Here is a 16,172-nt window from a genome sequence, read left to right as displayed (position 1 = left end):
AGAGTTTGTAATTGATTTAGTGCCAGCCAATTTGCACCATCCATCTACTTAATGGTATACCAACGTTTCATTAAAAAAAAATACGGAGTATAAATTTGTGATGATGCCTCCGAGAGGATCACAAAGCAGAACTGACCAAAGAAGGCAGAAGCACTTCATCAGGTGACAAACATATGAAATGCCACACGTGATAGAGATCAAAGCTACGACTCTCCTTTCATCTTCAGAGAGGCCTGAACACATCTGTTTTGGAGATGCATTTCAAGTCACTGACATACTAATTGGTTATTTACATTCAAAAGATCATGTGTATTCTCTTCTTGCGCTGTTAACATTTACCAGAAAACTGACGCAATGGTTGCATCAACATTGCTGATCGGATACCAAAAGACAATAAGTGATGGACATCAAAACATGCGCTCAGATATGAAGATATTGCAAAGAATTGCATTACACTGAAAATAGTTTTCCAGATTGAAAAAATAGACCACTTTTAGTACCAATCGTATGAAACCTACGACAGAAGGTAAAGGAAAAAGAATACGTCACAAAACCAATCGCTCTTCATTGTTAAGCAGAAAGTTGCCACAAGCAGAAATACAAGGTATGATTCATCGTAAGCTTCTCCCTTGCTGACTCTTCCATCGAGAGAAAAAAAAGAGGTCTCAAATCACAATAAGTGATGGACCAGATTTTTCCACAGGTCTTCTGATTCAACTTCCCCACGTGCTTGCAAAATACCTGAAATCTTGCATAGAGAGATTGCAAACAAGTGTTCATGTGCAAACAATTATTAAAATCCACATAAACTTCGGGTAGAGAGACACTTCCCACAAACTTATCAAAGTAGCAAGCTAACAATTGAGCACAAGCTTAAATAACAGCATTCATTCATTGCCAGTAGGGAATGGAGAGTTATGAGATGGATTCTATTGTATCAGAGTGTGGATCACCAATTACAGCTATATAAGTTTTTTTAACACCAACTCACTCGGTTGTTTGACTTCATTGACATGAACAAAAGAAAACAAGAGTAGCCAACAATTTTATTCCCTCAATTAACCTTCCAAGAGCAGGTACTTAGTGAATTACCTCGTCATGATCCGGAATTACTCTCATCACACAGTATTCGTCTTGGCTGGCCAGCGCCCAAAGTATTTCCTATCTAATTTATCTTTGTGGAAAGCTTATCTGGAGCTCGGCAAGGTAGTGCAAAGAATGAGCAAATCTGAAATCTAGATTGTAAAGCTAAATAAGAGTTCAACTCCAGTACAAAGAAGTTTTCATATTCCAGTCATAGGAAAAAATAGTGTGCAGGGGATGGGGGAGAGAATGGACTCACGCCAAAGAAACAATTGAGAGACCAATGCAATGTAAGGTGATCCCAGGACACAAAAGATGTTCCCGTTATCGATATTGCATAGGTAGTAGTTTGATTAGCCCCTGGACAGAAGCGCTGATGACTATTTCCTCCTGCTTGAGTATGAACCCTCAATCTTTTGAATGGTCGTGCCCCTCTCTCTTTTCATTTTTTTTCCATTTTTTTTTCATTTGTGTGTGAGAGAGGCATCAACACTGATGGTTATAGCTCTTCATGATGGTAGAATTTGCAGGATTGATGTCAATGACAATAAAGCACTTCTGAATCTTCTCGAGGTCTGACAAGTGTTCTTAAGGCATAATCAACTACTATGGAATAGCGAGAGATGCACTATATAGGTAGGTATGGTGTGAACACATGGAAGAACTGGTTTAATTTCTGGTATTGGGATATTTCCACTGGCGGATTATGCAATATTCCGATGGAGGAATGCAATGCCGAGTGTCAAAGAGGCTAGCAAAAATTAAGTTACGCAAAAAGAATGACTGGCTTTGAAAGACTTCAGACTAGAAGAACATCAAACTTAACAATACGCACTGAAATCCAGATTGCAATAATAAAGGTTCATGAAATCTGCTCTCATTATGACATTGGTGGGACAGAAAAAATATTCCGGATCAATTAGAGAATAAAATCAGCTTCACCATACTTAACTTGGGGGCTTTATGAATAAAATTAGCAAGCTCATGCCTTTTTGCTCAATCAATGTTCACCAATCGCCTAACAACAAGTTATCTCTACCTTTTTTGTATCAACTGAAAACTCTCTTATGTCATTTCGTTTATTGTCTGGCAATGAATTCACATGTTATAAGCATGCTCAAAAGCTAGACTACCAACTAATCAAGAAAGTAGGAAGTTCTCTAACCAAGGTCTCATGAGGCAATAAGAGTTTGACAATTGCACATTGAGCACAATCTGGCATAACCCCTGCAGAATAAAGGGAAAAAATGTTGAGTACATCATAAATGTTGTCCAGAGAGGAACACAAAGAAATTCTGAAATGGTATTAGCTAATAATCACATTGGTTTTCTTGATATTTCTTAATTCAGTAGGGATTTTACTTTTTTGCTGGAACATTAGGCATGAAATAAAAAAAACATCAAGCCATTGATAATTTGGTATGGTATAGCTGGACTACAGTTACATTTGCAAATACTTACCAGATCTCCGGATTTATCTATAGGTTGAAGACCACATGTACCATCTGTGTATGGATACAGAGAAGCGGCTAAAGAATGTACAAACTCCTAGATAGAGCCCTGCATAGTAAATAAAATAAAATTTTCTCAGACTTCATATTATTATGCAGTAATGAGGTAAACTAAACAAGAAAAAATTGATTTGATGCGTGGGATTAAGGAGAAGCAGAGGTAAATACTATGGATTTAATTTTTCCAAAGAGCAATCTTTGATCTTACATACACGTACCATATTTATCAATTTATGCTCAGGGAGATACCACTGAAAGCTATGTTGTGCAAACAGTGCATGAATACAGAGAATTCATCAAGGTTGGAAGAATGCACATGCAACTCCATGGACGAGCCCTGCTGGCCACTGAAATTAAAACACACGTCGTTCAGACTTCAGATGAGAAAAACACGGGTAATGAACTAATGATGGGGGTATCCAAACAAGGACATATGTATTTGTTCAAGTTGAACTCTTATACTCAGCAGGTCATAACAACATATGAAGGGAAAAGTGCCCCAGGGCTGGAAGATTAATTATGCATGTACTAACCAGCATTATGTGCAGGATGCAGCACGGAAAATAAAATTTGAGACAGTCATGCTTGCACTCGAGAACAGTTCTTGCCTTCTTGGCATTGTACAGAGAGAATTGTTGGAGGCTAGAAGAATACACCAATCGAAGAACCCTGCACGGTAGATTATAACAGGTGGCTCATTCTATTTAGATGAAACGATCGACAGCAAGCGCAATAAATCAAACAAAACAAAAGAGTAGAACGACAGCAAGCGCAATGTGCATGTACTAACCAGTTTATGCGCAGGATGGAAGATACAAGTTGAGAACATCATGCTTCCCGCTGGCAACCAGAAACCGTGCTTCGCAGAGAGGGCAATTCTAGGAGGCTAGAAGAATATACAAACTGAAGTAGAACCCTGCACAGTAGAGTAAAACAAGTGGGTTACTAAGATTAAAACAAGTGGATATTAACCCTTACAAAATTTGGAATCGAAAAAACAGGGGAAGGAACTGGGAATAAGTACAAAGATTGAGGTAATTGTTTGTTCGTTACGTACCTTGGACTGCTCAGGCTCTGATTATCGGAATGGTTCCTATTAACTTGCGGCACTCCCTTTTGAGCTCCTCGCTGTTGCCATAAAAGGCATCTAACTCTAGCATTGAACTTGGAAGGCCGTCTTTGGGCAGCGACTTGATGGCACCACAACAGGAGATATTCAATCTTTCCAGAGAACTCGGGAGAGAGTTCGGAAGCGACTGGATGGCACCACAGGTATCTATCTCTAATCCCTGCAGAGAGCTCGGAAGGCTCGGCAGCGACCGGATGGCAGTACAAGAGTAGATACTTAATTCCTTGAGGTTGATAAGCTTGTGTAGCCCTGCAGGGAGGCGCTGCAGCTTTTCCCCAAACAAAAAGCAGAGCACCTGGAGGGAGGTGAGGAGCTGAAGGGCCTCCTCTTGCTCCTTTGTCAAGCGCTCCGCCTCCTTGTCCAAACTGAGTTGCAATCTGGTGAGGGTGGAAGAGAAGAGGCTGCAGATGGGCGCGGCAAGGAAACCTGTGTTGCTGGCCGTCGCCAGATCAACGAGCTTGGAGGAAGAGGAAAAAACCTCAGCGTCATGCGGCCGTGAGGGATCGGAACCGGCGAAGAAATCGGAGGTAGTATAGAGGGATAATTGTGTGAGACGGCCGTGGGCGAGGAGAGGCCACAAGCCGTCGGATCTGGAATCCCCCGGTATGTTCAAGGTTAACTCGGTGAGAGAGGTGAGGTTTGAGAGGTCCTGTAGCGTCTCCATGTACTTCACCCTGCGTAGGGTGAGATGTTGCAGGCAGGTTGGGAAAGGGGGGAAGGAGGAGGAGGACGAATAGGAGGAGAGGAACTCGGGAGAATTGTATACATGCAGCGAGCGGAGGGAGCGGAGACGTCGGAGACCCCCTCCTCCTCCTCCTCCTCGTGCTGCTGCTTCTGCGTGGTCATCGGGCGGTGGATTGGGGAGTAAGCTCACCTTTGGACAGGCTTCAATCCACAACTCTTGTAGCCGGGGAGGCAAGAGCAGCAGTCCTTCGGCTGCAGCTGCTGTTATTGGTTCCTCCTCTCCAACTCCTGTCTGTTGCTGCTGCTCCCCAGAAACAGTTTCGGCATGCTCAACCACACCCAACGCAGTTATATTCTCACACTCGTGTATGGTCAGCTTTGAGAGGTTTGGAAGGAAAGAGAGCAGCAGCGTCAGTTCTTTCCCACTGGTATCAGACGTTATGATCTCGAGGTCTTCGACTGGAAATTGGTAACTGCCATGATCCTCACCTTCAACCGGCAGCAAAACACTACTAGAATTAGATATCGTGATCACCTTCAGAGATGTTAGCACTAGGAGGTCATCCAGCGGCAGGGGAGGGATTTTATTCATGTGCAACTCTTTTAGATCTGTTAGATTAGAGAAATTCAACGCATTCCAAAACACATCACCCTGACCACCGTCCTTTCCCGTAATTTGCAAGTTTAATTTCAGCCTGTATTTTGTTCCGTAAGCTAGCTGCTCAATAACTGATCCCACTCTTTCTATGCTAGCAGAGAACGGAGCATGGGCCCGCCAGGGTATAGGAGGCAACGACTCCAGGTTCGGGCAGTCTTCAATGACGAGCTCATGTAGTTTAGGAAACAAAGCCATTTTCTCCTCCCACTCCCCCGCTTGGCAGCCAGTAGGTTGAGAAAACGGCAACTCCATGAGTTTAGAGCAATCTTTAATGATGAGCACTTCCAAGTGAGAAAAAAATGGACAAGTGTCATTTCCGACCCATTTTGCCAAAATAGATATTCCCTTTAATTCAAGTTTTTTCAAATTATGGAAGCTTGGAGGTGAGATACTACTACAATCCTGGTACTCTTCACCAAGCTCAGTAACCATCCACAACTCTCCTACAGGTGGAAGATTCTTCCAAGATACACCATCGAGACAAAGAGATTCCAGATTTTTAACCGAGAGATTGGCACATAGCCATGTTGGGCAATTTGATCCCCCATGCCCTTTAATGGATAGCTTCTGAAGATCCCAATGGGGCACAAGGCTTTCGAGAACATTTTCTTCTTGTACAGGATCCCTATTAGATCGCGTAGCATCCCATTCTAACATGAGTTCTCTTATGTGGTTCTTGTGAATCAGTTTCAAGTCGTTTGCTTCCTCTTTTGTTTGTACCTTTTCAACATTATAAATGTGAAGTGATCCTCCAATCTCTCTCAGTGGCCCAAGCTGACTCAGTTCAAAACCCTTACTCTCCTTTCCCACTCTGAATTCCTTTAGTTCATGTAAGAATTTTAGTTTCCCAACCCCATAAATGTCAGAATGATATTTAAAGCTTTCTTTCGGCACAAGAAAATGACGCAATTTTACAAGGTTGCCCAAATTTCTAGTTGTAATAAAGCATTTATACTCATTTTTTAGATCAATGACCTGTAAATGATACAATCGAAACAAAGAACTTGGTAGGCCCAATTCCTGGTAAATCTTGGACTTGATTCTTAGGTAGCGAAGATGGACGAGTTTTGAAAAGTTGTGCAATATATCCTCCATATTATATGTAGCTTCTGACAACAATATGATGCGAAGGGCTCTAGCTTCCCTAAATAAATCACCAAAAGTTTTTGCAAAGCTTCCATGGTAATCACCAAATAACATTATAGTATGTAGGTTTTCAACTTTCAAACATTTAGCTAGTGCACTCAAATTCCCATCATAGTCTTCAAAAGACATTTTATTCTTGACATCGGTTTTATCTACGATGATTGACAAGTGACGTACGGTTGGGGGAATTTGTATGTCCCTCGCGTTCGAACTATAGATGCTGATACACTCATGCGATGAAACATTTACAGCCAACTCGTGCAGTAGGTCATGGATGACGTAATAAGGACGTCCATCTTCCTTTTTATTCATTTTGAAAAATCCGTGATTTACCAATTCATTTAAATAGCAAAGTCCAACATCTTCAATTCTTTTTCTCTTCTGATCATATGAACGTAAAATATCTAGTCCAATCCACAAGTGAACCAACTCTTCGCTACCAAATCCATAATCTTCAGGAAACAAAGCACAAAAAGAAAAGCACTTTTGCAGATGGAAAGGAAGATAATCATAGCTAAGCTTCAAAGCAGGCATAATATCATCGTCGCTGGTTTGTGATTCCCATTCTTTACTTTCTAGAACGCTTCTCCAGTGGTTCAATGTAAGTTTGTTTCTTAGTAGTCTACCAACAGTTTTTGCTGCAAGAGGGGAACCCTTCAATTTGTCTACTATTTTGCTCCCAACATCAGATAATTTTGGATGATCAGCCCATGGTTTTTGGTCACCAAATACGCATTCTTCGAAGAACGACTTGATATCTTTAGGACATAGATGATCCAGTTCTACTAAACATTTAGTTGTCTTAACGGTGTTTGCCACGCCGGGTATTCGAGTCGTGACTATAACCATGTTACCTTTTGCTCCATCTTGTTTAAACAGAGCTTTCAGTTTTTCCCACTCATTCTCACGATGTTGCCACACATCATCTAAGACAAGTAAAACCCTCTTTCCTTTTAATCTTTGTTTGATAAGCTCTTCGGCACTACAATTTTTGTTTTCATTGTTAACTTTGGGGATTTTTTTCAAAATATCTTTTGCCAACCTATTTGCATCAAAATCGAGAGAAACACATATCCAAATGGGGACGTGGAAATGGCTCTTCATTTGTTCATATATGTGTTGTGTGAAAGTAGTCTTCCCAATACCGCCCGGGCCAACAATGGGAAGCACGGTAAGTTCACAACATTCACTCTTAACAATTTCACCTATAACAATATCTTTCTGGTGTTCCCTCCCATATAACTTTGGTTCTATAATTTGTGGGCTGGTTTTGGGTCTGTCCACACCAATGCCTTTGTTAGGGGTTTGGCTAGATTTCATTATCTCTAGATTAAGAATGTTGAATACCTGAGCACATACTGGCTTCAGCTGCTCCGTGATTTCCAATATCTTTCTAGACATTTCCACCCTATCAAACTTCAATTTTGGTATTTTTGTCTCGTGATTTGTCTGTTTTATCTTGGACGGCCCAGCACAAGCAAATCGGAAACGGTGTTCATTTCCAGTCATGTTGGAATTGCCCACCATGCCGGTTTGTGCATCATGATCGACAGATGGTAATAAGGAGCAGCAAGGTAAGTATTTACCGACATTGTGGGCAGCCTTAGGCATGCATCCACAGTGAACTTCCTGGACACCCTGCTGGTTGGCGGGTGATGGTGGTGAGGAGCTGTTCTCACGCCGGCCACACGAGCGGAGCCCTGAGAGGCATCCTTGTTTGCCACCGTAGTGTTGCTTGTCAGGAACGGCACGCCTGGCAGTAGGCGAGCACACAGGAAACTTGAGCTTGTTCACACAAGATCTGGCCGTGTGGCGAACGTTGAGGGCGAGGTCTTGGACACAGCCTGCAGCATGAGCGTCGGCGGCATGATAGGTGCCGTCGAGCTCATCCTGGATGCGGAAGTAATCGAGCTCGTCCAGCACGTCCTCAGCCCCGTACGCAAGCTGCCGCAACTTGTCTAGCATCTCACCAAGGGCAGGGTTATGGATCTCCCTGCCTCGGACGTTGTTCAGCATCGCCTGTGCGTACAGCAGCTGCAACTTCAGGGCCTCCATGTTGGGTCCGAGCATGGAGCTGGCACCCCATGCCTCCAGCACTCCGCCGGACAGCGGGCTCAGCGCCTTGCCCACCACCCAGCTCGCAGCAGGGAGGCCGACCGTCTCCATCGATCGTTTAGATATCTATGTGTTTAGCCTGTGTGGTCCTGCCTGCATAGGATCAATCAAGAGTTCAAGATTAACGTGAAGATACTGGAATCATATTAATGCAGCAAGATGGCATCTATGCAGAGAGAAGACATGATATATTGCAAGTAAGTACCAGAGGCAGGCCGGCCGGCCGGCCGTTCTCCCGGCCAACGTGTGCCCGGACGGCGACGCTACAAATGCAGTTAGTCACCAGTATCACTGGAGTGCTGGTTTTGGACTGCTGCTCTGCTACCAGAGGAGAAGAGGGGAAGAAAGCTCAGGGCAAAAGTGTGATGCAGTAAGTAATGCTAGAGCGGGTTGGGTGTAGTGAGACGGCAGGTAGCAGACGTGTGGGCTGTGAAGTAGCAGTAGAGAGGAGCCTGTGCGGGAGGTTAATTATATAGAGAAGCGAGCAGCTTCAAGTCAAGTCGTCTCAGCGGATTGGATCAAAATACTTCTTACAAAAAAAGAAAGATCAAAATACAACTAAATGCTGCCAACTATGCACCTGTCACCGGTGGCCCTAAATGAATTAAAATCGAGACCTAACAATGCATTGCATTGTGAGATGTGACTTATTGCTCGGACCCATCAAGGATTATAGAGACTGCAGCGCTGCAGCTACAGGTGCAGCATTAGTTTCGCGTCTGGTCTTTCCAGCTGTGCTGCTAAGCGACCTTTAATATCACATCACATGTTTCTCTGCTTTTATCCCGGCGTGGCCCTTCGTTTAAATGCTAAGCTCATCAAATCTTCCTTTCCCCCGTTGCTCCGCACCAGCTTAATTCCTACGCACCTCAAAATCGCACCCGAGAGTGCAAGAGATCGATTTCAGTCAGTGTCCCTGGCTGCGTATAGGAAGATGAATTCATTCGCAGTAAAGTTAGCAAAAGGCCGTTGAGATTTTAACGGATGGAGGAAACGCTGGAGAACTAAGAAGAATGCATTGGCATGCAAACCAGCAGGGGACAAGAGAGTCCTGGGTTAATTTACTTCGGGGCCGGGCAATATAGTACTCCTTTGGTAGTATCGGGCAACAGTACATCGCATAATGATGTTATGAATTATTGGTTGGACCCAGTCCCATAGTGCAGCTGCAGCATTTACTCGTCACTGGACTCCCTTTTAATACTCTCTGCATCCTGGCGTGTATTTACTGCCCATTGAGTGCTTACCCAGAGCTCACCTAATCATCCTCCCTCAATAAATAGCTCCTCACACGCGATACATGCCCAGTCAGAGTGAGACTGATGATGCAGGTCAATGCCAAAACAGGGTAGATATCAAGAAGAAAATGGAAACAATATTGTTCCCTTGCAAGAAGTATCATGTTGAATGATGGACCAAAGGAGAGGGAAAACTGGTACAGAAGAGGATGGAGCGGAGAACTGTGATTCGTTTGAACTATCTTAATCCCTACACACCTCAAAAGTGATCCCCAGCGTGCAACAGATCAGAAGAAACAACAGCAAGAAAACATAAGGCAATCGAGCACCGGGTAAATGTGCTCCCTGTCAACCAAAATGTAACAGAGTACAGTAGTTTTCGGTGGATCGTGTGGTGTCACTGGTGTGCGGATGTTGTATAGGCTTCGGACAATGGATGTGCACCAATGGAAGTAAGGGTGTGTTTGGTTTAAACCCCAACTAGCCCTATCAAAATTTTGGTATGACCAAAGCGAGGGCATGACCAACATTTTGATAGGTCGTTGTTGTTTGGATTGAAACCAAAAATTTGGCAAAAATCAAGGCATCCATTTGGTTTGCAGCCAACGAACTGAATCAACTTTTTTTTCCGCTTGAATCTGCTACTCCGTAGTGCAGTGGGTTTCAACTATCCAACAAATAGAATTAAGTAACACGAAATGCCGACTGACGAATGACAAAATAAAAATTTGTTTCTGGTATCTTAATCTGCTAGTACACACGAACTGTCTGTGTCTTTTTTTAAGAAGAAAAGGTAATTGGGTCCCACCACCAAAGAGCAGGAGCCGGCTTACCAATTTATTGGCGAAGCTTTTTGCTGCCCTCGGCTCGCCCGTGTTTTGGCGAAAATAGCATTGGCGAGGGCAGTGCGTCGTGGGCGAGCCAAAATTACGGTGCCAATCCAAACACCGGCCAAATGTGATAGGTCAGCCAACTTTTTGGCAGGGTCGCAGTTGGTTGTAATCCAAACAAGCCCTAAATAAAGAGAGATGGGCCAAATCGGCTTACCTTGATCACCTCGCTCGCCACCGGGAACACCCTCCTCCCCCGCACCACCACGGGCACGGGGGGCAGCGCCTGGAGAGATGCGCTTGGGGGGAGGTTGGGACCGGAGGCGGGAGCGGCAGAGGCGGACGAATCACGAACGGCGAGGGAGAGCGAGCAGAGGTGGAAGTCGGAGTTGCCGCCGCCGGCGACGAGGTTCCGCGAGGAGGCCATGGCCGTCGACTGGGCTAGTGGAAGAGGAGGGTTTGGGCTTTAACCCTATAATGTTATTTCTCCAACCTAATATGGGCCCAAAGAAAGTAGGCCCGTGTTAAACAGGTTATGGATGCTACAAGGCCGAGATCGGCCTAACTCGGCGATGGATTTCATGTTTTTACACCGAGACCACCAAAAAAAATTGGTTTTGAATAGTGTCCCACGCAACTAAACACTGGGCCCAACAACTAATGCAGAGACCGGAGTTTGTCGAGAGTTTTTTTTAGAGGAAAAAAAAGGCCCAAGAGGATTGTTTTTGGACCTGCCGAAATGGATTGGGCCGAAGAGGCCCAACAACTATATTAACATACCGTTGTTATTTTTTTATCCGCAGCAGTGGAGTCGAACTCCATCCAGCTCTCCAGCTTCCTCGCACAGATTTGGCGCGGCGCCGGAGCTGACACGATCTCCTCCTCCGCCCCTCGGTAGTCGGATGCCTGGACCTCAATAAGAGCTTCGGGATACTTCCGCGTTCATCTCGATCCAAGGCGTCGTTTCAGCTGGATTTGACGCCGAGATGAGGCTCATGTCCAGGAAGCGGCACCGGCACCGCCGGCAAATCCGGGACGGTACGCACCCTATACCCCTTCCTCTCTCCCTCCATGATTCATCTATGTGCCGGTGTATGTCTCCTCTTTCCCATCCGTTAGTGTTGGAGGGAAGGGGGGCTCAACTTTTCTTTTTTTTTGTGAAGGCAAGACTTAACTTTTTGAGTATTCAAGGTGGAGCAAGCTGATTCAGTTAGGTAGTTCTAAGTTGGGCTACCGCCGTTTATTTTTGTTCGGGCAAAAAAAAAAGTGGTTAGGGGGATCGAGGAGGCTAGCTCATGGATGCCTCTCCCCTTAATGCCAATGTGGATTTCTCCTTGAAAGAGAATTAATCTGCCAGAAAGTGAGATTGCAACTTGCAAGTGCGTCCCTAATCGTCTGTGAAAGCGCTAGGGGCAGCTGCGGCTTCATGGTTAGGCTAGGCGCTGCACCCACGTAAGCTGTCAAACCTTGCTCCAAGACGGGCAGCCGCTCCAGGCGCTGCTGATTCAGGCAGCAACGTTTGAGGGTTAGGGCTGGGGAGGTGTTGATGTTGGCGACGCTGCAGCGGTGGCGTGCTCATTGAGGAAAGGGAGAGGCGTTGGTGTTTGTAGCAGGGGTTCCTTGGCGAAGATTCAAGGGTTACCTCAAGCACTCCTTTGACCCTCGGTGACTCAACAAGACGTTTGACCAGTCTACGAGACGCTGCTCGGCTTCTTCTGGCTGGACACCTCGACTCTACTTGTTAGACCAGCAGCAATAAAGTAATCTGAATTCCTGCTCCTAATCTGCATCTGATGTGCTTGTTCTGAGTTCTGAATTTCCGATATGCAAACGTGTTCTTCAATCATACCCTTAGTCCGCATCTCATATCAAACATGATTTTTGTGCAGTAGTGTAGCTTATGCACCGAGTATAGTCTATTTATTTCGCCTCACAATCCACCAGGCTGTTTGGCTGTTTGCAACTGGGTTGCTTGTCTTCTGCATAGCACCCTGAGAAATACTGAAGATTGGTTGAGTTACTAGTATGAGAGGGGCCGGCCAGCATCCACCAAGGGTGTTAAGTGAAAGATGAGAGCCCTTTGAACACACTTTCCCTAAGCTAGTGGAAAGTCCTGCTAAATTACACCCAGTCCTATGTAAAAACACATATTAGGAAAATAGTTTGGCTTAACTGTAAATTCTTTTGCAAAATGTTTTCCATGTTTCAACCTCCCGCAATATAATCTAACAGAATATGGCAAATGAGATCTATTTAATCTGGGGTGCATGTCAGATTGTGTGTGCTTGTTGTATCCCATCATTTTCTGTACTCTTATTGTAACCGATGTATGGCACATGGATTTATTGCTTCAGTTTATGAAAGAAAGTGCTCACCCTGCCAACAAGATGATACTTCTCCATGTGGCGAAGGAATAAGGTTGGGGCCCTACCTTCCAGAGGTATGAAATCCTGATAAACGATGTCTTAAATTGTGAGTAAAACACTGGTATGTGTGCTAGGGGTGCCCACATTTCCATCATAGGGAAGTACTGGTCATTTTTTTATTGCTGAATAAACATGAAAATTAGGTCTGTTGTTAGTACTTTATGCTATGTTTGGCTTGTGGGAATTAATACTGTCCCAAAGGGAAATGTTTAGACCCACAATTTTGACCAAGCTTAGAACCATGCAGATGGTGCAAATTTGGAGTAGAAAGTTAGTAAGTTGACCAGTTCTGACAACTTTGCGCATTTGTGGAATGCTTTGCTACATGGCCAAAACGTTGAGTGCTTGAGCTGTAACCAACTTTCTCTGAAAGAGAAAATATATGCATGCTTCAATGGATTAGTTTTACTGCCTGTTATCTTTGTACCAAGTATTGACATTAGGTCATTTATTTATGCTTCCTAATTCCAACACTAGTGGCAGATTGGATTAAACATGAGCGAAGACTGTTCGTTTATCTGGCTTGTTCAATCTTTTTTTTTGGCTCTAAATGTTCTGCTGTACTATTTATATCCTGTCCAGAATGTACATGCTTATTACTGTTTTATTGCTATACTGGCTCATTTATCATATATGAATGTATCACATTATACATTCGTACGGTATAGCATCAGTGCATCAAAGTATGTGTATTGTATGTTGACTGACACAAATGCACAAAAATAATTCTGTTTGACTGCCATGTGCCTAATTTATACTAATACTGGTTAAGAAGTACCAAGTGATTGCGGAAAAAACTTTCTCAAAAGCTCCTATAGTCCCAATATACTCACCGCGATTACATCCCAGTGCCTATCTTCCTCTGCAGTATGTAAATATGTAATACGACAGACTTTGCGCAATCAATTACTAAATGCCTTTTATAATTCCAAAAATTATACTGCCGTGCTTCTGCATCCAGGACATCTGGCGACATATTCATGCTCTAATGCCACTGCGAGACGCTGCTCGTGCGGCATGTGCGTCACACACATTTCTGAGATCGTGGAGATGCCGTCCCAACCTTACTTTTAGGGGGGAAACACTAGGTTTGAATGGAAGGCGACATGTTATCAAGAGGGAAGAAATGGCAAGAGACCTCATCAGGAAAGTTGACCATATTCTTAAAAATCACTCAGGTGTTGGCATGAAGAAGCTAGAGCTTTATCTCTATACTTGTAGGAAGATCAATTCCTGTTATCTCGATAGGTGGCTTCATACTGCTGTTACAGCAGGGATTGAAGAACTCGTCATGTCTCTGTCTTATGACAGTGAGGAAGCATACGATTTCCCATGCTCACTTTTATTTAATGGGAGTCAAAACTCAATAAGGTATCTTCGCCTCTCTTATTGTGCCTTTCGTCCCACAACTGAGCTTGGTTGCTGCAGAAGCTTGACAACTTTGTTTCTGAGTCATGTTTGGATTGCGGACCAAGAGCTAGAGTGGCTTCTTTCCAATTCTACCGCATTGGAGAAGTTGAGACTCCTGAGTTGCACTGAGATCGTTTGCCTGAAGATACCTTGTCTGCTGCAGCGGCTCAGCTTTCTAAGCGTGGCTGCTTGTCGCAAGCTGCAAGTGATAGAGAGCAACGCTCCGAATATCTCCACTTTTCATTTCACTGGTAACTTAGTACGGATCTCACTTGGAGGTGCATTGCAAGTAAAGGATGCCGAAATGTATTGCATGCATGAGTCCAACATGATTCGGTATGCTCGGACCAAGCTTCTATCCTGGGCGCCAAATGTTGAAACCCTTAGCATAGCATCAAATAATGAGGTATGCTCCAGAAGTTTACATGATTGTATGGACTAGCTATTTGCATGTATCAGTAGTCATTACAATTAATCTGAGACATGTTTCTGCATATTATCAGTACGCCAATGCTACCTGGCAAATTCGTCCATTACAATTAATCTGAGACATGTTTCCGCAGATTATCAGTACGCCAATGCTACCTGGCAAATTCGTCCACCTCAAATACTTGCGCTTTACTCTATATGAAGATGAGGCTATTTCACCAGCCTGCGATTATCTTTCTCTAGTTCCTTTCCTTGAAGCTTCTCCTTGGTTGGAGACCTTCATCTTTCAAGTAAGTTATACTGCCTCAGCTTGCAAGCAATAGCGATTCTGTATGCTTGAACCACTGATGGGAGCATCTTGGATTTCTATGTAGGTGATACGGCGGAGTATGAAGCATGAGTCGATCATTGGGGATTCCTCACATCTGAGACAGCTGCCAGAACATCGCCATGACAAGCTAAAGAGTGTGTCGATTGGTGGCTTCAGCTCTGCCAAGAGCTTGGTCGAGTTGACATGTCATATTGTTGAGAACGCATCAGCACTTGAGTGCCTTTTATTGGATACTACTCGAGGTAGCTTCAGCCCGGATGGGTGTTCCGTGGATAAACCTGGCCAATGTGCTCGTATGGGGAGGAAATTCCTCGTGGAGGCATGTAGAGCACGTTTGGCTATTAGAACACACATTGAGGGAATAATTCCCTCTAGAGTTAAATTAGATGTTGTCGAGCCTTGCAGACGATGCCATGATGTTGAGCATCGAGATAGCATCGGTGTTTAATGTTTAATCATGTAAACATTAAATCTTTGTATAATGTTTAATCACGTGCTTGCACTTTTTACTCCACAGATTGCTCATGCCAATTGCTAAGCGCGTGCTCTCTATTTGTTTTTTTCCCTACATTGGCTCATCATAGATGAAAGTATTTGGTCTGTTGGTAATACGTTGGGACCGTTACGTGAGATTAGTATGGGCACTGATCTGAATGTGAGCAGTGTCGCTCGAGGATTTTATCAGTTCTTTACTTGTGAACGATGTAAATGTTTTTACAAATCAATAAAGTTGCCATGCTGGCTTTCCTTCAAATAAAAAATGTGATGGTTTACAATTACACGGCGTAGAACCGAGCGGCCTCGTTCACGAACGCCGCGTCCATGTACATGACGATGTCGTTTCCGATCTCTCTCCATCCTCACTAAGTAGAAGATTTTTTTTTCGAAACTCTCTCACCAAGTAGAAGATGATTTAGTTCAAAAAACAAAGTAGAAGATGATTGCTTTCCGACATGAACCCAACAGCTAAGCTCTGCTCTACTATCCTGTTGGGATACCCAACATCACTATATGTATGTACATAAAAGAAGAATACTACTGAAACATGCATTGCCAGCCACAACCTTTGGCTCTTGTTGCATCTGAAGGGTAACAGTAATGCAGTATGCCATACAATGCAGATAAAATGATGCTGGGTAATTAGATGCATTGAACACATGATGTCAACAGTTAGCTCAGATT

General features: G+C 43.9%; 2 protein-coding genes across 4 annotated transcripts; one reads left to right on the top strand and one right to left on the bottom strand.

Annotated features, from left to right (window-relative positions):
• Positions 1-401: 401 nt before the first annotated feature.
• LOC100828857 (disease resistance protein RGA2) lies at positions 402-8,781 on the bottom strand. Its single transcript, XM_010242161.3, has 7 exons — positions 8,532-8,781; positions 3,652-8,419; positions 3,385-3,510; positions 3,128-3,263; positions 2,813-2,941; positions 2,545-2,643; positions 402-2,310 (listed from the first exon to the last, which is right to left on the bottom strand). Exon 2 carries the CDS (start codon positions 8,375-8,377, stop codon positions 3,662-3,664), a length of 4,716 nt encoding a protein of 1,571 aa, XP_010240463.1. The 5' UTR covers positions 8,378-8,419; positions 8,532-8,781; the 3' UTR covers positions 402-2,310; positions 2,545-2,643; positions 2,813-2,941; positions 3,128-3,263; positions 3,385-3,510; positions 3,652-3,661.
• A 2,402-nt stretch (positions 8,782-11,183) lies between these two features.
• Positions 11,184-15,515, top strand: LOC100838048. 3 transcript variants are annotated; one of them, XM_014895820.2, is made up of 6 exons: positions 11,184-11,432; positions 12,749-12,834; positions 13,782-13,998; positions 14,095-14,636; positions 14,794-14,949; positions 15,034-15,499. In XM_014895820.2, exons 1-6 carry the CDS (start codon positions 11,381-11,383, stop codon positions 15,436-15,438), a joined length of 1,458 nt encoding a protein of 485 aa, XP_014751306.1. In that variant the 5' UTR covers positions 11,184-11,380; the 3' UTR covers positions 15,439-15,499. The 3 variants fall into 3 exon arrangements, with proteins under 3 accessions (XP_014751306.1, XP_010240461.1, XP_024311903.1); XM_024456135.1 differs by having other exon boundaries at positions 11,186-12,154; XM_010242159.3 differs by having other exon boundaries at positions 13,782-14,636; positions 15,034-15,515.
• Positions 15,516-16,172: the final 657 nt, after the last annotated feature.

Source organism: Brachypodium distachyon, chromosome 5 (assembly GCF_000005505.3).
Source record: "Brachypodium distachyon strain Bd21 chromosome 5, Brachypodium_distachyon_v3.0, whole genome shotgun sequence".
Classification (NCBI taxonomy): domain Eukaryota; kingdom Viridiplantae; phylum Streptophyta; class Magnoliopsida; order Poales; family Poaceae; genus Brachypodium; species Brachypodium distachyon.
The sequence above is the reverse complement of the archived record's forward strand: the minus strand, read 5'-3'. Positions and strand labels throughout refer to the sequence as shown.